Source organism: Scyliorhinus canicula, chromosome 10 (genome assembly GCF_902713615.1).
Source record: "Scyliorhinus canicula chromosome 10, sScyCan1.1, whole genome shotgun sequence".
Lineage (NCBI taxonomy): Eukaryota > Metazoa > Chordata > Chondrichthyes > Carcharhiniformes > Scyliorhinidae > Scyliorhinus > Scyliorhinus canicula.
Window position 1 is genome coordinate 57,857,436 of NC_052155.1, and position 16,919 is coordinate 57,874,354.

The 16,919-nt window shown below is 46.9% G+C and overlaps 1 protein-coding gene across 4 annotated transcripts in view; it reads right to left on the reverse strand.

Moving 5' to 3' along the window:
- Positions 1-16,919, reverse strand: part of LOC119972393 (probable C-mannosyltransferase DPY19L4) — a 107,300-nt gene that overhangs the window by 61,581 nt on the left and 28,800 nt on the right. For all 4 annotated transcript variants that reach the window (XM_038809002.1, XM_038809005.1, XM_038809004.1 and 1 more), the window contains exons 4-8: positions 14,267-14,357; positions 13,592-13,713; positions 11,773-11,918; positions 4,547-4,670; positions 1,067-1,201 (exon numbers count right to left, since the gene is read on the reverse strand). In XM_038809002.1, the coding sequence (XP_038664930.1) occupies positions 1,067-1,201; positions 4,547-4,670; positions 11,773-11,918; positions 13,592-13,713; positions 14,267-14,357 (618 nt within the window). The remainder of the gene's footprint in view (positions 1-1,066; positions 1,202-4,546; positions 4,671-11,772; positions 11,919-13,591; positions 13,714-14,266; positions 14,358-16,919) is intronic.

The following is a 16,919-nucleotide window of genomic DNA, read 5'->3' on the forward strand; positions in this document are numbered from 1 at the left end:
CTAAAACCCTCCCTCCTGCACCAACTCTTAAGCCACGCATTCATCTGCGTTATTCGCCCATTTCTGTACTTGCTGGCTTGTGGCACTAGGAGTAATCCAGAGATTACAAACCGAGAGGTCCTGCTTTTTAAGTCTACTGCCTAGTTCCCTGAATTCTTGATGCAAGTCCTCATCCTATCCATGTTATTGGTACCAACATGTACCATGATCTCTGCTTGATCACCCTCCCCCTTCAGGATGCCCTGCAGCCATCCACTGACATCCCGGACCCGGGCACCAGGAAGACACCATCCTGGAGTCATGTTGACCACCACAGTAGCGCCCATCTGTTCCCCTGACTATAGAATCCCCTATTACTTTTGCTCTCCCTCTCTTTTCCCACCTCTTGTACAGACAGGCTGCGTGTGGTGCCAGAAACTTGGCTGTGTCTGCACTCCCTGGGAGACCCAGCCTCCAAAATGGAATGCCTTCCAGTTTCTCTCCCATTCCCTTCTTTCCTCAAGTCCTCTCAGCTGCGGAGTGCCCACCTCTCTAAATGTGCTACCAACGAGGCTCTCAAGAGTCACGGCTACTCCATAGTGGCCCCAGCCGCCGTTCCAGCTCTGAAACTCAAGCTCCCAGGTGCTGCAGCTGGACACATTGATACCACAAACAGAAGATTTTCCTTCATTACATTTGAAACAATTTGCAATTGCTTAACCTTGACCACCACCCACTACCAAAATACAACTTGGTCAAGATGCTGTGATCAGCTCCAATAGATTTCATTTGGTCTTTTTCCACTCTTTCATTCCCAACAAGAAGTCATATTCTGAGGGCAGCACGGTGGCGCAGAGGGTTAGCCCTGCTGCCTCACGGCGCCGAGGTCCCAGGTTCGATTCCGCCTCTGGGTCACTGCCCGAGTGGAGTTTGCACATTCTCCCCGTGTATGTGTGGGTTTCGCCCCCACGCCGAAAGATGTGCAAGATAGGTGGATTGAAGATGCTAAATTGCCCCAGAATTGGAAACAAATGAATTGGGTACGCTAAATTTATTTTTAAAAATTCATATTCCATTTTCCACATACCTTGCGGCTTTGAATTAGGTCCAGGCAATCCAACAGGAAAATACTGAAGGCTTGTACAAATAATACATAATGGCTAATCTCCCACATCATTATAAAGGCAAAAGTGGAAGCAGACATCAGGAGATATGAAAACATCTAGGGCAGGAAGAAACAGTAACATTAGCTTTGTTACCCAAGACCCTATAAACAAATCTCAATTTAAGATGTATATAATTGCACAAATAATATGTACTACATAGTACTACAGGAATGCAATGGATATGCCCGAGGTGTGGCGAGGTTAAATCACCACCATTCAGCTCTATCTCTAAAGGGGAAAGCAGCCTGTGGTTCTCGGGGACTGTGGAGACTTTAATTTAATTTAATTATTGTAAAATACTAAACTGTAAAATGTTTTTACGTGAAGAGGAAATATCAATTGTGAGGGAAATACAGCTAGGTAGAATTAGGGAATGAGGAAGTCAGAGTGATTGAAAAATGTTGGAGAAACTGTTTGAAAGCAAGAATCAAAAGTTTAAAATGGAAGTGATTTAGGGGGAACATTTCAGAGGGGAAGGACGGATGGTAGAGGTGGGCAGTACATTGAAGATGAACAGTTTCTGGTCAGCAAATGGAGCTGCGGCCAATTGAGGGCCAGCAGCACTTCAGCCTCAGCAGTGCCATGGGAGCTGTGGTCACTGCTGAGACTGCACCAGTTGAGAGGAAGCAACGCTGGACGTTCTTCTCCCCACAAGGTGAGAGGGTTTTGTGGTTATCGGAACAAGTAGGCAGGCTCTAACAAGGGAAGGAAGATGGGAGGGTGGGTTTGCCGGGTTGTGCTGTGAGGCAGCGACTGCCACAGGAGATTCTCTCTTTGGGTCACAGAGTTTCCGAAGAAGAAGACACCACCTCTCCCCCCAACAGACACCCCCTCTCCCCCGACAGACACCCCCTCTCCCCCCGACAGACACCACCTCTCCCCCCGACAGACACCCCCTCTCTCCCCCGACAGACACCCCCTCTCTCCCTCCGACAGACACCCCCCCTCTCCCCCCGACAGACACCCCCCCTCTCCCCCCGACAGACACCCCCTCTCCCCCCACGACAGACACCCCCTCTCCCCCCACGACAGACACCCCCTCTCCCCCCACGACAGACACCCCCTCTCCCCCCACGACAGACACCCCCTCTCCCCCCACGACAGACACCCCCTCTCCCCCCACGACAGACACCCCCTCTCCCCCCCCGACAGACACCCCCTCTCCCCCCACGACAGACACCCCCTCTCCCCCCACGACAGACACCCCCTCTCCCCCCACGACAGACACCCCCCCTCCCCCCACGACAGACACCCCCTCTCCCCCCACGACAGACACCCCCTCTCCCCCCGACAGACACCCCCGCCTCCTAGACATACCCCTCTCCCGCATGACACAACCCTTTCATCCACCCCTTCAACCCCTCCCCATGACATCCCCCTCTCGCCGACAGCCCCCCCCCCCCCGGAGACCCTCTCCCCCACAACCCCGCTCCCCCTCCACGACACCCCCTCTTCCTCCCATGGCCCCACTCACCCCAACATCCAGGACAACCCCCTCTCATCACACACGACACCCCCCTCTCCCCCCCCCCCTCTCCCCCCCGCCTCTACCGCCATCCTCCTCCCCGACACCCCCCCCCCTCCGACACGTCCCTCGCCCCCCACGACACCCCGCTCCCCCCACCCTGCGACACCCCCCCTCGCCCCCACAACACCCTCTTCTGATAGTACCCCGCCCCAGGACACCCCCCTACCCCCACTTTGCCGACAGCCCTCTGTCCCAGAATACCACCTCTCTCCCGACAGCTCCACCCCCTTTCCCACCCGTGAGCTCCACCCCACCTCTCCCCACCCCCCGACAGCCCCCCCCCCCCCCCCCCCACATTCTCCCCCCAACAGCACCACCTCATCCCAAGATTTACCAGGATTTGTCCTATGGCCTCCCCCCCGCCTTCCCCGGCAGCCCCCCTCCACCCAGGACTTATCCAAACATTTGTCCTACAGCACCCCTTCCCCTCCAACAGCCCCGCTAGGGGCTGGTTTAGCTCACTCGGCTAAATCACTGGCTTTTAAAGAAGACCAAGCAGGCCAGCAGCACGGTTCGATTCCCGTACCAGCTTCCCCGGACAGGCGCCGGAATGTGGCGACTAGGGGCTTTTCACAGTAACTTAATTGAAGCCGACTCGTAACAATAAGCGATTTTCATTTTATTTCATTCCTACCAGTGTTTACCAGGATTTGTCTTACAGCCCCCGTTCCACCAACCTTCCCCCCCCCCCCCCCCCGACGGCCTCCCCCTCTCCCCATGGTGCACCAGGATTTTTCTGAACGTTTGTCGTACAACAATAGCCACTCCAGTGGCAGCACGGTGGCGCAGTGGGTTAGCCCTGTTGCCTCACGGCGCCGAGGTCCCAGGTTCGATCCCGGCTCTGGGTCATTGTCCGTGTGGAGTTTGCACATTCTCCCCATGTTTGCGTGGGTTGGAAAAGTTAGGTCCGTTCCCTTTGGAACCGTGAAGCTTAACAGATACCTAATAGAGGCTTTAAAGATGATTAGAGATTTTGATGGAATGAATAGGATAAAAATATTCACTTTGGCAAGTGGTCAATAACTAGAGGTCATGGATTCAAAATCAAGATCTGGGGTGGGAGTTTTATTCAGAGTTGTCAGGCTCTGGAATGCTCTCCTTGAAAAGGTTGTGGAAGCTGATTCCATGAACAATTCCTAAAAAGGATTGGGATGGGCACTTGAGGATGAAGAACTGATAGGGTTATGAATTGAAAGCAGGGTTGCAAAGTTAAGCCAGACTGCTCTTCAGAAGAACCAGCCTTCTTGGTATTATAATTTTTTTAAGCTTCAATAGGAAGGGCGGCATGTGGCGCAGTGGATAGCACTGGGACTGCGGCACTGAGGACCCGGGTTCGAATCCTGGCCCTGGGTCACTGTCCATGTGGTGTTTGCACATTCTCCCCATGTCTGCATGGTCTTCACCCCCACAAACCAAAGATGTGCAGGTTAGGTGGATTGGGCATGCTAAATTGCCTCTTAATTGGAAAATATATATAATTGGGTACACTAAAGGTTCAATAGGAATTGATAATCGGTCATGTGTTTTCATTTGCCCTATGCATGAACAGTAGCATTTAAGGGAAAGTTAGAAAAGTACACGAGGGAAAGGAAAGATATTTTGATAGGGTGAGATGGAGTAGGGTGGGAGAAAGTGCACAAATGGAGCATAAATACTATCATAGCTCTGCTGGGCCAAATGGCCTGGTGTGATGCTGAAAACTTTCTACATATGTAGTAGCCGACATCATAGTTATATGCAGTGCTACTAGGTGCTGGAAGTCAAAGACAGGAGTTGAAAATAAAGACGGCAAGAATATGCAGGTTTTCCACTTAGATAGTAAGCATCACAAAACACAATCTAAATCTGGAATATCGCGGTTCACTACACTCACCTCCATAGTGGAATTAACGTTGGTCTTCAGATAGCCGGTGAGTGCTCCAACTTGTAATGCAAAATATGGTAATGCCCAATTTTCCCTTAAAGGAATGGTATGTTCCACTCTGGTTGTATCGATCCTAAAATAGATAATTCAATCAGAAGTACATTAGATAACGCACCTGCAATTCTGAAGTCTAAGCATAGGTGTCAGGCTTGTCTCAGTGGTAGTCAGAAGGTCGGCTCCAGGGCCTATTCGTAAAACTGGTGCATCTAAATCTAGGCAAATACACCGGTGCAGTACAGAGGGAGTTACACTATTGTACACGCCAACTTTTGGATAAAAGGTTAAAAAGGTTAAACTAGATGAATATAAAAAGGCTGATCGCAGAGCAGGCTCAAGGAGCCGAATAACCTACTCCTATTTTTTATGATTGATAATGAAGCAAGGAATTTCTCAAAGAGTATTTTGGTTAATATTTATTTTTGAATCAACATCAGTAAAAACAGTTTATCCATCGTTTGCCTCACGTGTGCTGATTGGCTGCATTGTTTCGCTACATTACACCAGTGACTACGCCTCAAAAGCACAACTAATAAACTTTAGGACATCCCGTACTGATGAAAGTTGCAAGTGAAAGGTCTTGCAATAAAATACTCATAATAAATCAACATCTGTGATGACAATTTTGATTGGCTATTGCAGTAATTAAAGAAAAATAACTTACGTATTAAAAGCATGAATTCCTGCACCATTTATACTATAAAAGAAACACTACACTACCTTGAAGAAGCTGTTTAGTCATGACTACTAATACTGTGAAATATCTACTTTAGATCAGCAGCTAGATTCTAAAGCAGTTCCAGTGGGTTAGAAGTTAGCAAATGTAACACAACTATTGAAGAAAGGAAGGCGAGACAAAAGGGGAACTACAGGGCAGCAGGTCATTAGGAAATGTTGGAATCTATTCTTAAGTACGTCTTAACAATGCACTTAGTAATTCATAGTATGATCAGACAAAGTCAACAGGGTTTTACTAAAGGCTTATTTACCTACTATTTACATCCTCAAAAAAGTGCGACACAAAAGATTAATACGCAAGATAAGGGCTTAGGGGCAGCACGGTGGCCTAGTGGTTAGCACAACCGCCTCACGGCGCTGAGGTCCCAGGTTCAATCCCGGCTCTGGGTCACTGTCCGTGTGGAGTTTGCACATTCTCCCCGTGTCTGCGTGGGTTTCGCCCCCACAACCCAAAAATGTGCAGAGTAGGTGGATTGGCCATTCTAAATTGCCCCTTAATTGGAAAAAATAATTGGGTAATCTAAATTTTAAAAAAAAAGATAAGGGCTTATGGAGTTGGGGTAGGGTGGAATATATTACCATGGCTACAGGACTAGCTAAGGATAGGAAGCAGAGAATAGGGATATTTTCAAGGTGGCAGGTTCTTTGCCTAGTGGAGTGCTAGGGTCTCAGCTATTTACAATCCAAATGAATGGCTTTGACAAAGGCTCAGAGAAAACGTACCTAGGTTTTCTGATGCTACAAAGGTAGGTAGGAATGCAAACCATGAGGAGGACACAAAGAGCTGCAAGAGATATAGACAGATTAAGTAAGTGGGCAACAAGATGACAGATGGCAGTTGTGTAGGCAAGTGTAGGGTTATTCATTTTGGTTGTAATAAGAAAAAAAAATCAGAATTGTTTTTTAAAGATGTGAAACTCATAAATATCAATGTTCAGAGAAACTTGGGTGCGCTTGTGCAAGGAAATAGAAAGTTAACATGCAGGTGCAGCATGTAATAAGGAAGGGAAATGGCATATTAGCCTTTATTGCAAGACAATTGAGGTACATGAATAAGCAAGCCTTGGTACAATTGTATAGGGCTTTGATGAGGCCATACCTGAGTACTGTGTGCCGTTTTGGTCCCCATATTTAAGAAGGATATACTTACATTGGAGGCAGTACAATGAAGGTACTTGGAATGACACAGTTTCCTATAATGAGAGGCTGAGTAAACCGGCTCGGTGTTCTCTAGAGCAGTGCTTCTCAAAGTGTGGTACACGTACCGGTGCCGGTACGTGAGCCATCGTCTGCCGGTACGTGGAGTGTTTCCAGAAAAGAAAGAGACAGTAATCCTGGATTGGCTTGTTTCGCTCACCGGTCCCTGGCACATTGAAAAAAAAAACTGCCGGTCCTCCACATCAGATAGTTTGAGATGCACTGCTCTAGAGCATAGAAGGATGAGAGATGATCTCATTGAAACATATAGGATTCTGAAGGGCTCGACAGGGCAGATTGCTTCCGATGGCTGAGGGATCTAAAACACAGCGCATTGTCTCATGATAAATGGCCAATCATTTAGAACTGAGATGAGGAGCGATCTCTTCACTCAGAGGATTGCAAATCTTTGGAATTCTTTACCAGAGTCTTCTGGATGGTCCATTGTTGAATATATTCAAGGCTGGGGTAGACAGATTTTTTGTTTCTAAAAGGATATGGCGAGCAAGTAGGAAAGTGGAGTTGAAGCAGAAGGTCCATGATCCTGTGGAATGGAGGAAGGAGGCTCGACGGGCCATGCAGTTTATTCCTGCTCCTATTTATCATATTCTTATCTCATAGAATTTTGTTCACAATATTTATACATTCAGACAAATTAGATCAACTTTTTTTAAAAGGGTGACTTCGCCATTAGGGATAAGTGGGAAGCTGCTCATGCTGGGGAGAGGGGACAGAACGTTACATATTTGAGATATTAAAACAAAGACCTGCATTTATACAGACTGCAATTATCCAGCTGTTGCCACCGGTAGAATCTCCTGCTCCTGCTGATGGCAACACCATTCCCTGTGGAGAAGGATGAGAACAACGGGGAAACCTATTGACAGCGGTAGGACCAAAGATCCCGCCAATGTGGGGGGGCGCCTCCGCTACCACAAAACACACCACCGGAGGGGGGGCGAGGGGGGTAAGAGAGATAATCTGCTTTTGTGATATTGATTGAAGGATAAATAGTGGCCAAAACACAGGGAATTAACTCTGCTCTTCTTCAAAAGGTTGCGGTGGGATCTTTTACAGCCATCAGCCACCTAAGAAAGCTGGCGGTTCTCAGTTTAATGTCTCAAACAAAAAGAGACATTTCAGTACTCCACTGGGAGTGTCAGCTTTGATTTATACGTTCAGGTGCTGCTTCGGAACTTGAAGTGGAGATGCCGGCGTTGGACTGGGGTGAGCGCAGTAAGAAGTCTTACAACACCAGGTTAAAGTCCAACAGGTTTGTTTCAAACACTAGCTTTCGGAGCTCTGCTCCTTCCTCAGGTGAATGAGAAAGGAGCAGTGCTCCGAAAGCTAGTGTTTGAAACAAACATGTTGGACTTTAACCTTGTGTTGCAAGACTTCTTACTTGGAACTTGAACCCACACGTTTTCTAACTCAGACGGAGAGTGCTACCAACTCAGTCAGAGCCGACATTCAAGCTTGGGCAGTATTTTATAATAATAATCTTTATTATTGTCACAAGTAGGTTTACATTAACACGGTAATGAAGTTACTGTGAAAAGCCCCTAGTCGCCACACTCTGGCACCTGTTCGGGTACACAGAGGGAGAATTCAGAATGTCCAAATTATTTAACAACAAGTCTTTCGGGACTTGTGGGAGGAAATCGGAGTACCCGGAGGAAGCCCACGCAGACACGGGGAGAACGTGCAAACTCCGCACAGATAGTGACCCAAGCCAGGAATCAAACCTGGGACCCTGGCGCTGTGAAGCGACAGTGCTAACCACTGTGCTACTGTGTCGGTGCAACCGGCATGATGGCACAGTGGTTAGCATCGCTTCCAGGACTGGGTTCGATTCCGACCTTGGGTGACTGTCTTGTGTGGGGTGTGCATGTTCTCCACATGTCTGCGTGGGTTTCCTCCGGGTGCTCCGGCTTCTTCCCATAGTCCAAAGATGTGCAGGTTAGGTGGACTGACCATGAAAAATTGCCCCTTAGTGTCCAGGTGTATGCAAGTTAGGTTATGGGGTTATAGGGATAGAGTGAAGTGACTATAGGTAGGGTGCTCATTCGAAGGGTTGGTGCAGACTCGATGGGCCAAATGGCCTCCTTCTGCACTGTAGGGATTCTATGATTCAAACAATGAATGCTATGTTGCATGTGAGGAAGATACCAGCACAGGAGAGATTTAAAAAATGATCCTGGAGTGGAATTTTACCAAACACATCTTGTAAGATGCATCATCTTGAAGAGGCAAAGCCCCTTCCTACTGCTGGTCACTTTTCTTCAAGCAAGTGATTGTCATTCACTGTGGTAAATAAGCTACCAGCAACCTGATGCATGAGGTTTGATTTGAAAGATGCCACCTGCCACAGCTTAAAAAAAACTCAGTGCCTGCAAGTTAAAACCACTGGTTATTTTCATCACCAGCCACCCCAGTTGTGGATAGATTTTGAAGGTCAAATTTGAAGGCGGCAAAGTTCTGAGACTGCGTCCCTGATGCTGTGTATTATTTCAACATGCCCAAGAACCTCTGACACGATCTATAGACACCTATTCAGGCAAGGATGGGATGGATCAGGGCTGAGCACCTCCTGCGAACCTGCACAACTCATCCTCCAGCTCCACAAAGGCAAGAAGAATTTCCAGACAAATGTGTACCCAATGAAAATAAAGGTTTTGAAATAATTAATGGCAGAAACCAAGCGTGTTGAGCAGAGAATCAGTACAAAATGGACAATGGAATAACATGCACACAATAAATGCAAAAATAAAAGGAAAATCACTAGCTTCTCATCACTCCCAAAGCAGTTATGCAGCTGGCAAGTGCTGGAAATTAGTCTGCAAATGTGCCTGATTGAAAGAGGTCACATCATGTCACATTTCAGCAGGAAATGGCAGAGCAATTCTATCCTAATTAGCACAATTTATACCCCCTTATATATGCCTGAAATTGTTCATGCACATGCACTTTCATTTTAAAAAATATATAAATGTAGAGTACCCAATTAATATTTTCCAATTAAGGGGAAATTTAGCGTGGCCAATCCACCCCTGCACATCTTTGGGTTGTGGGGGCGAAACCCACGCAAACACGGGTAGAATGTGCAAACTCCACATGGACAGTGACCCAGAGCCGGGATCAAACCTGGGACCTCGGCGCCATGAGGCAGCAGTGCTACCACTGCGCCACCGTGCTGCCCCCCATGCCCTTTCATAATGGGGAGATGGTGGCGCAGAGGTACTGTCACTGGACAAGTAATCCAGAGACCCAGGGTAATGCTCTGGGGTCCTGCATTCGAATCTCGCCACGGCAGACGGTGAAATTAAATTCAATAAAAATCTGGAATTGAAAGTATAATAATGACCATGAAACCATTGCTGATTGTCATAAAACCCATCTAGTTCACTAATGTCCTTGAGGGAAGGAAATCTGCCATCCTTACCTGGTCTGGCCTACATATGACTCCAGATCCACAGTAATGTGGTTGACTCTTAGCTGCCTTCAGGGATGGGCAACAAATTCTGGATCCAGCCAGAAGTGCCACACTTGAGACAGCGTGCCACTGATTCTCTCACCCGAGGAAAATTTAATCCCTGTAATACACCTTTTAAACACCTCCCCAGCACTTGTTCCAAGTCCAGGAAGACAGCACGAAGATTTTCAGACTGAGCCCTTACCTCCTGGATGGTGAATGCAGAGGCGTGACATCCTCTGCCTGTGATCGTGCAGACATCCATCAAGCAAGGGTATCAACCCCGTCTGGGATAGTAAGGGTCAGCTCTTTCCACAAGAGGAAGAGGCAGGGAGAACAGATCCAGAAGAAGATGAAACCTTCTTCATGCAGCCAGGGTAAGTCAGCCTCTAATGTCTTCCACTGCATCCCTTAATACACTCATCGCACCTCCACGGTGATCTCTCACCCAGTCACCTCACCAACTCTCAACACTTGTCATGGCGCCCTCCTGCCCCCCTCCACCCCCACTCACTCACCTCCGCCCAGCCCAGTACCCATGGCCCCCAGGTAGATTAGCTGCTCCTCACATTCCTGCTCCCACTCACCTCCCATGCATGCCAGCCTTCATCATCTGATCCGGCAGGACTTCTGCCTACACTCTATCTGTCCCAATGCAGGACAAACTTGAACACAACTGGCGAGAGTGAATACTGCCTGCCAGAGATGCCTAACATCCTATGAGGAGAGAGCCCTTGAGCTGGCAGGCGAGGAGCAGAACTACATCTGTGCAGAGGTGGGAAACCAGACAAAAGTGAGAACATCCAACACATGCAGCCATGGTGCAAGCCTCACATGAGTTAACTTTCTCCCATCAGTCTGCCCCAATGATGCACTCATGCCACCTTGCTTCTCTTGCAGGTCAATCATTTGACCAGCCCGGACCATCCTCACACCACCCGGAGAGCACAGACCAGAGCAGCTCCAAGGGTGACATATCAGAGACAAGCATCGAGGAGGTATCACAGCTGTGACCCCCGCACCCTCCACCAGCGCAGATTTTCACACCTCGGTGGGATTAATTAGCAGGCAGCATTTTGGGTTACTCACTGGGGAGAACCTCACAGTTGAAGGTCCACAGCAGGCAGAGGAAGGAACATCCCAGGGCTCCGGCAGTCGGTGGGATGCTAGAGCCTCGGACTCTGCCGAGCTCCTGGCCGATGACGTGCACCTGTTTTTGGTCGTCCCAGAGCTACTGGAGCTAAAAAGGCAGAGTCGTGAGCATCAGGAAAGGATGACTGCAAGGCCGACTGGACGTGTCCCATCACCTTCTGTCTGAAGAGATGGTGCTGACACTCCAATGCAACGAGGCCAACACCGCAGGCGTGGCGTCTGAAATGAAGACCTTGGCGCAGGACGTGCACTCCATGGTGGGGGGAGGGGGATGTCCGCTCCACCGTTCAGCCTTTACCCCCATGGCTGAGGGCATGAGCTCCATGGTGCAGGGCTTCAACTACACGGTGCAGGTACTCGTGGGAATCCACAGTGGCAGATGGTGGCGGGGCTTCTGAAGCTCACTCTAGCTAGCCCTCTATCCCATGGAGCAGCCCAGGGGCCCACGGGAAAATCAGAAATCACGACCCCTCCGGAAAGAACCATGTTTTCCGATTCTTCAAATTTTCCATCCGCTTTGTAGCTCTCACTGACGGCTACCGGGGGCACAAAATCACCCCTTTGTTTGTGAAAGAACAACAGAAGAAAGTGTGTAATTTCCACACTAAGCTACCCTTACCGGTTGATAATGTACCACACTACTGTAAGCATGCCTGCCATCCACGTTCCACTCAGCATCCAGCTTGTGACATACAGCGCAGTCACATAAACTGCTTGCAATCCAAATATTATCCCAATGTAAAAATACACTGGCTCAATTGCTTCCTGCAGAAAAAAATAGGAAAGAAATAAGATTCAATAATGCCAGTTCCTGCTGAATAGGTTTATACAGAATGGACAGGCAGCACGGTGGCGCAGTGCGTAGCACTGAGACTACGGCACTGAGGATAGGGTTCGAATCCCAGCCCTGGGTCTCTGTCCGTGTAGAGTTTGCACATTCTCCCAGTGTCTGCGTGGACTTCACCCCCAAAACCCCAAGATGTGCAGGTTAGTTGGATTGGCCATGCTAAATTGCCTCTTAATTGGAAAAAAATAATTGGTACTCTAAATTTATTAAAGAAACTATACAGAATGGACAGATATATGTCTCTCGAACAATCCCCTTTTGATAATGACATGACCCTTCTGCAGCCCTAGCTTTGACATTGGCCAAACATCCTTCTGGGTACAGAGGGATTTACTTTATATTAACTAGGAAGTTGCGAAGAATGTTATTAATGTTACAGCATAGACACAAACATAGTACAGGTCTGAAAATATGCTCTAGAATGAGATTATACAAGAACCTTATGAAATATCGTTTAAATTTTTTCTCTTCCATAATCCATCCTTTGCAAAGAATTAAATCACATTTGAAACAGGCATCTATTATTTTTCGGCACTTGGTACCGAAATCAGTGTTTGTTCCCCTATCCATTACAGTGTGCAGAGGTGAGTGGTACTGCAATTAGAAAACAGCAGTGTGCGTTATTGGGTTTAAAGGATATTAAATCCAATGTTTGAAGTGGTTTCACATGAATTTACTGTCCTGTGTACCAGCGCTGAATTTCCCACCTTACTTGCCCTAATTCAAAGATGGAACTTGCTGAAAATCCATGAAGATGTCAGTGCATATATTCTTTAATTACAAATTACATGAAAGGCAAGTTATTTTTCTGATCAGTATTTTGATGGCAAGATTCTCATCCTGTTCTCAAGAGAAGCACATTTAAACAGCCAGATCAGCACTGATTTTCAAATCAGCAGCTTCACTGAGATCAGTGCTTTCAGCAGAGGCAGTTTATAGGAACACTGGAGGTTAACACGTTTAGCACAAGGTTAGCACTCTATAGCTGGGGCTGGTGGTTGGCACAAGGGCAGTACTTTTGGCAGTTTCTCATGGGTTAAGGAACTCGAGGCATGGGCAGGTACATAGGAGAGCTACAAGCCAATAGATATTAGTAGGAAAACTGGTGATGGATACTGCAGTATTGGACAGATGCAGCTGAATGGGTAGAGGCAGAGCAATCAGTTTTTTTTTACAAATTTAGAGTACCCAATTTCTTTTCAAATCAAGGGGCAAATCAGTGTGGCCAATCTACCTACCCTGCACATCTTTGGGTTGTGAGGTTGAGACCCACGCAGACATGGGGAGAATGACACGGACAATGACCTGGGGCTGAGATCAAACCGGGGTCCTTGGCGCCGTGAGGCAGCAGTGCTAAGAGCAATCAGTAATGAAGAAACTATCCACAAGGATTGTTACTCCACTGTGGAAGATTATCAAGGTTCCCTCAGGCGCCAATATTAGTGGTGCTTTTAAAGATTTACTCCTCTAGCATGCATTTAATCGTAGCTCTCTTAATGCCTTAATTTTCAGAATAAGTATATTGAAATAAATTACATTCAAAGGAAGTGTCGATAGGTACACTCCACATGGTCTACCAGTACATACATACTTGACTACCAGTGATGCGGTACAGTATGCCAGCGAAGACTTCTGGATACAGGTTGATTTGTTGGACAGAATTAAGCGTCCTTAATGATAAAGTCTTGTTATCATGTGTCAATTCAAAAAGGCCTAATGGCAAAAGAAAATACTTTCCATTAAAGAGGGATATTGAAGTAGTGTAACATATAGCAGGAAAAATACAGCTCTAAGTTGGTTTAAACTCACTGTGCAAATCACTTTTATACAATACTATGTTGTAACTAAGCCTATCAGGCAAGAAACGTTCTCCAAGGAAGGTGGCTTGTTTACACATGAAAATGAAACACAAGTGAGCCGGTCATCCGCAGTAAAGCATGACAAGGGTGAAATATCAGAGGTCCAATAACGCAGTGCGTTGCAAACGTGCAGTAAACAAATCCGCATGTCTCAAAGTAAACTAATGCAGGTGACATTACAGAAAACACAAGTGAAGTACTTACACTTCAGGTACAAATTTTAAAACATTGACACAATAGTGAGCAAAGGTTTGATCATGCTGCACACCAAGAGAGAAAAAACACAATGGCATCTATCTGTAGTAAAATAAAAATTACTACTGTAAGTTACGAGTTGCTTCATGTCATTGCAGTTTATAGAGGGGGGGTGAAAACTACCAAAGATACATGCAAACATTTTAAAATACCTTCTTGGATGGATGTTGCCTGCAACATCTTTTTATAATAGTAGTAGTACAAGCCACTGTCCTCCTGAAAAGAGATTTCCCGTTCAAGATCCTAAAGGGCAGAGGAATAAGCAAAGTTATGGAGGGCATCTAACCTTGTTCCTACGCAACAATGAATCCAACAGTGAGATACCTCATGGCACTGATGTGTTAAAATATCACATACCATCAAATAAAAATAAACTACACATATATGCAAATCTATCAAGGACTATAGAGTCACACACACAACTGACCCATTAGTTCAGAAATATACAAAGGAAGATATATCTGGTTTGCATTCAGGTGTACTGATCACCTGAGTGCAGTGAATACTGGGCTATCAAGGAAGCACATACCCGGAAAAGAACTCACCTGATTTTCCTCCATTTACCCACAGGTTCATTTACAGGCATGTGCTCTTATCCACTCATAAGCACAGACTCAGGAAAATGTCTCCCATATTTCTCCTCCTCGGGGAAAGTGTTAAGTTACTCATACCTGGAACTAGTAATGTTGTCTGCTTTGGCTTGGGGGGGGGGGGGGGTATTGGATTTCTAGACTCTAAAAAGGTGTCAAGGGTACGGACAGAGTGCGGGAGTGTAGCTTTGGTCCAATGAAATGGTGGAGCAGGCGCGAAGGACTGAATGGCCTACACCTGCTCCAATTTTGTATGTTTCTACTAGTAAAAAATGTTGCATTTTTTTAATCATCTTTATTGCCACAAGTAGGTTTACATTAACACTGCAATGAAGTTACTGTGTTAAGCCCCTAGTCACCAAATTCCAGCGCCTGTTCAGGTACACAGAGGGAGAATTTAGAGTATCCAAGTTATCTAACAGCATGTCTTTCAGGACTTGTGGGAGAACCTGGAGCACCTGGAGGAAACCCATGCAGACACAGGGAGAATGTGCACACTCCGCACAGCCGGGAATCGAACTTGGGACCCTGGCACTGTGAAGCAACAGTGCTAACCACTGTGCTACCGTGCTCCCCTGTGCTACCGGCTGCTCTTAGTGTGCGCCAGTAGAAAACATTGAGGGGGTTAAAACCTTTGTTATTAATGATTTTACTAAGGATGGTCAAAAAACCTGCAGATGCAGACGGCTTGAAAGAAAAAGCAACAAATCACTAGAAATACACAGTAGTTCCATTCTTACCAATGAAGCAGCAAAAGAGGGGGGAAGAAAGAGTAATGCCTCGGACACAGAACACGTAAAGCTTTGAACTATCATTGTTGATCTCTAACCTCATGGCCTGGCATATCTCTCAGTCGACTATTGTCATCAAGCCAGGGGACCAACTTTTATTTAATGAGGAGTGTAGGGGAGCCTGCCAGGAGCAGCAGCAGACACATCTAAAAAGGAGGTGCCAACTTGGTGAGGCGATAACAAAGCATTACATGCATGATTTTAAAAACTGAGCTTGGTGATCCGGTAACCAACAGATCAGATCAAAGCTCTGCAGAACTGCCACATCCCATCGTGAATGGTGATGGACAATAAATAATCACATCGAGCAAGAAGTTCCACAAACATCCCTTTCTTCAATGATGAATGAGCCAAACACATCAGTGCAAAAGGCAAGGCTGAAGCATTTGCAAACACCTATAACTACAAGTGGATAATCCAACTCGTCCTCCTCCTGAGGTCTGCAGCATCACAGATGCCAGTCTTCGACCAATTCAATTCACTCCATGTCATATCAAGAAATGGCTGAATGCACTGGATACAGCATAGGTCACAGGTTGTGAAGCATGCTGACTGTAGCACTGAAGACCCATGCTCCAGAACCATCTGCAACCCTGTTCCAGTATAGCTACATTGGTTTCTACCCAACAATGTGGAAAATTGGTCAGGTATACCTGGTCTACAAAAACCAGGACAAAATCAATCCAACCAATTACCATTCCACCAGCTTATACTCAATCATCAACAAAGTGGTGGAAGGATGACAGTGCTGTGAACGGAGTGTCTTCATGAGCAATAAACTGCTCACCACTGCTCAGTTTGGCTTCTGCCAAGACCATTCAGCTTCAGTTATCATTATAGCCATTATAAGTTTGCTGACAATACGGCCATAGTGGGCTGGATCTCGAATAATGACGAGTCAGAATACAGGAGGGAGATAGAGAACCTAGTGGAATAGTGCAGCGACAACAATCGCTCCCTCAATGCCAGCAAAATTAAAGAGCTGATCATCGACTTCAGGAAGCAAAGTACTGTGCACATCCCTGTCAGCATCAAGGGGCTGAGGTGGAGATGGTTAGCAGTTTCAAATTCCTAGGGGTGCATATCTCCAAAAATCTGTCCTGGTCCACCCACGTCGACGCTACCACCAAGAAAGCACAACAGCGCCTATACTTCCTCAGGAAACTAAGGAAATTTGGCATGTCCACATTAACCCTTACCAACTTTTACAGATGCACCATAGAAAGCATCCTATCTGGCTGCATCACAGCCCGGTATGGCAACTGCTCGGCCCTGGACCACAAGAAACTTCAGAGAGTCGTGAACACCGCCCAGTCCATCGCACGAACCTGCCTCCCATCCATTGATTCCATCTACACCTCCCGCTGCCTGGGGAAAGCAGGCAGCATAATCAAGGATCCCTCCCACCCGGCTTACTCACTTTT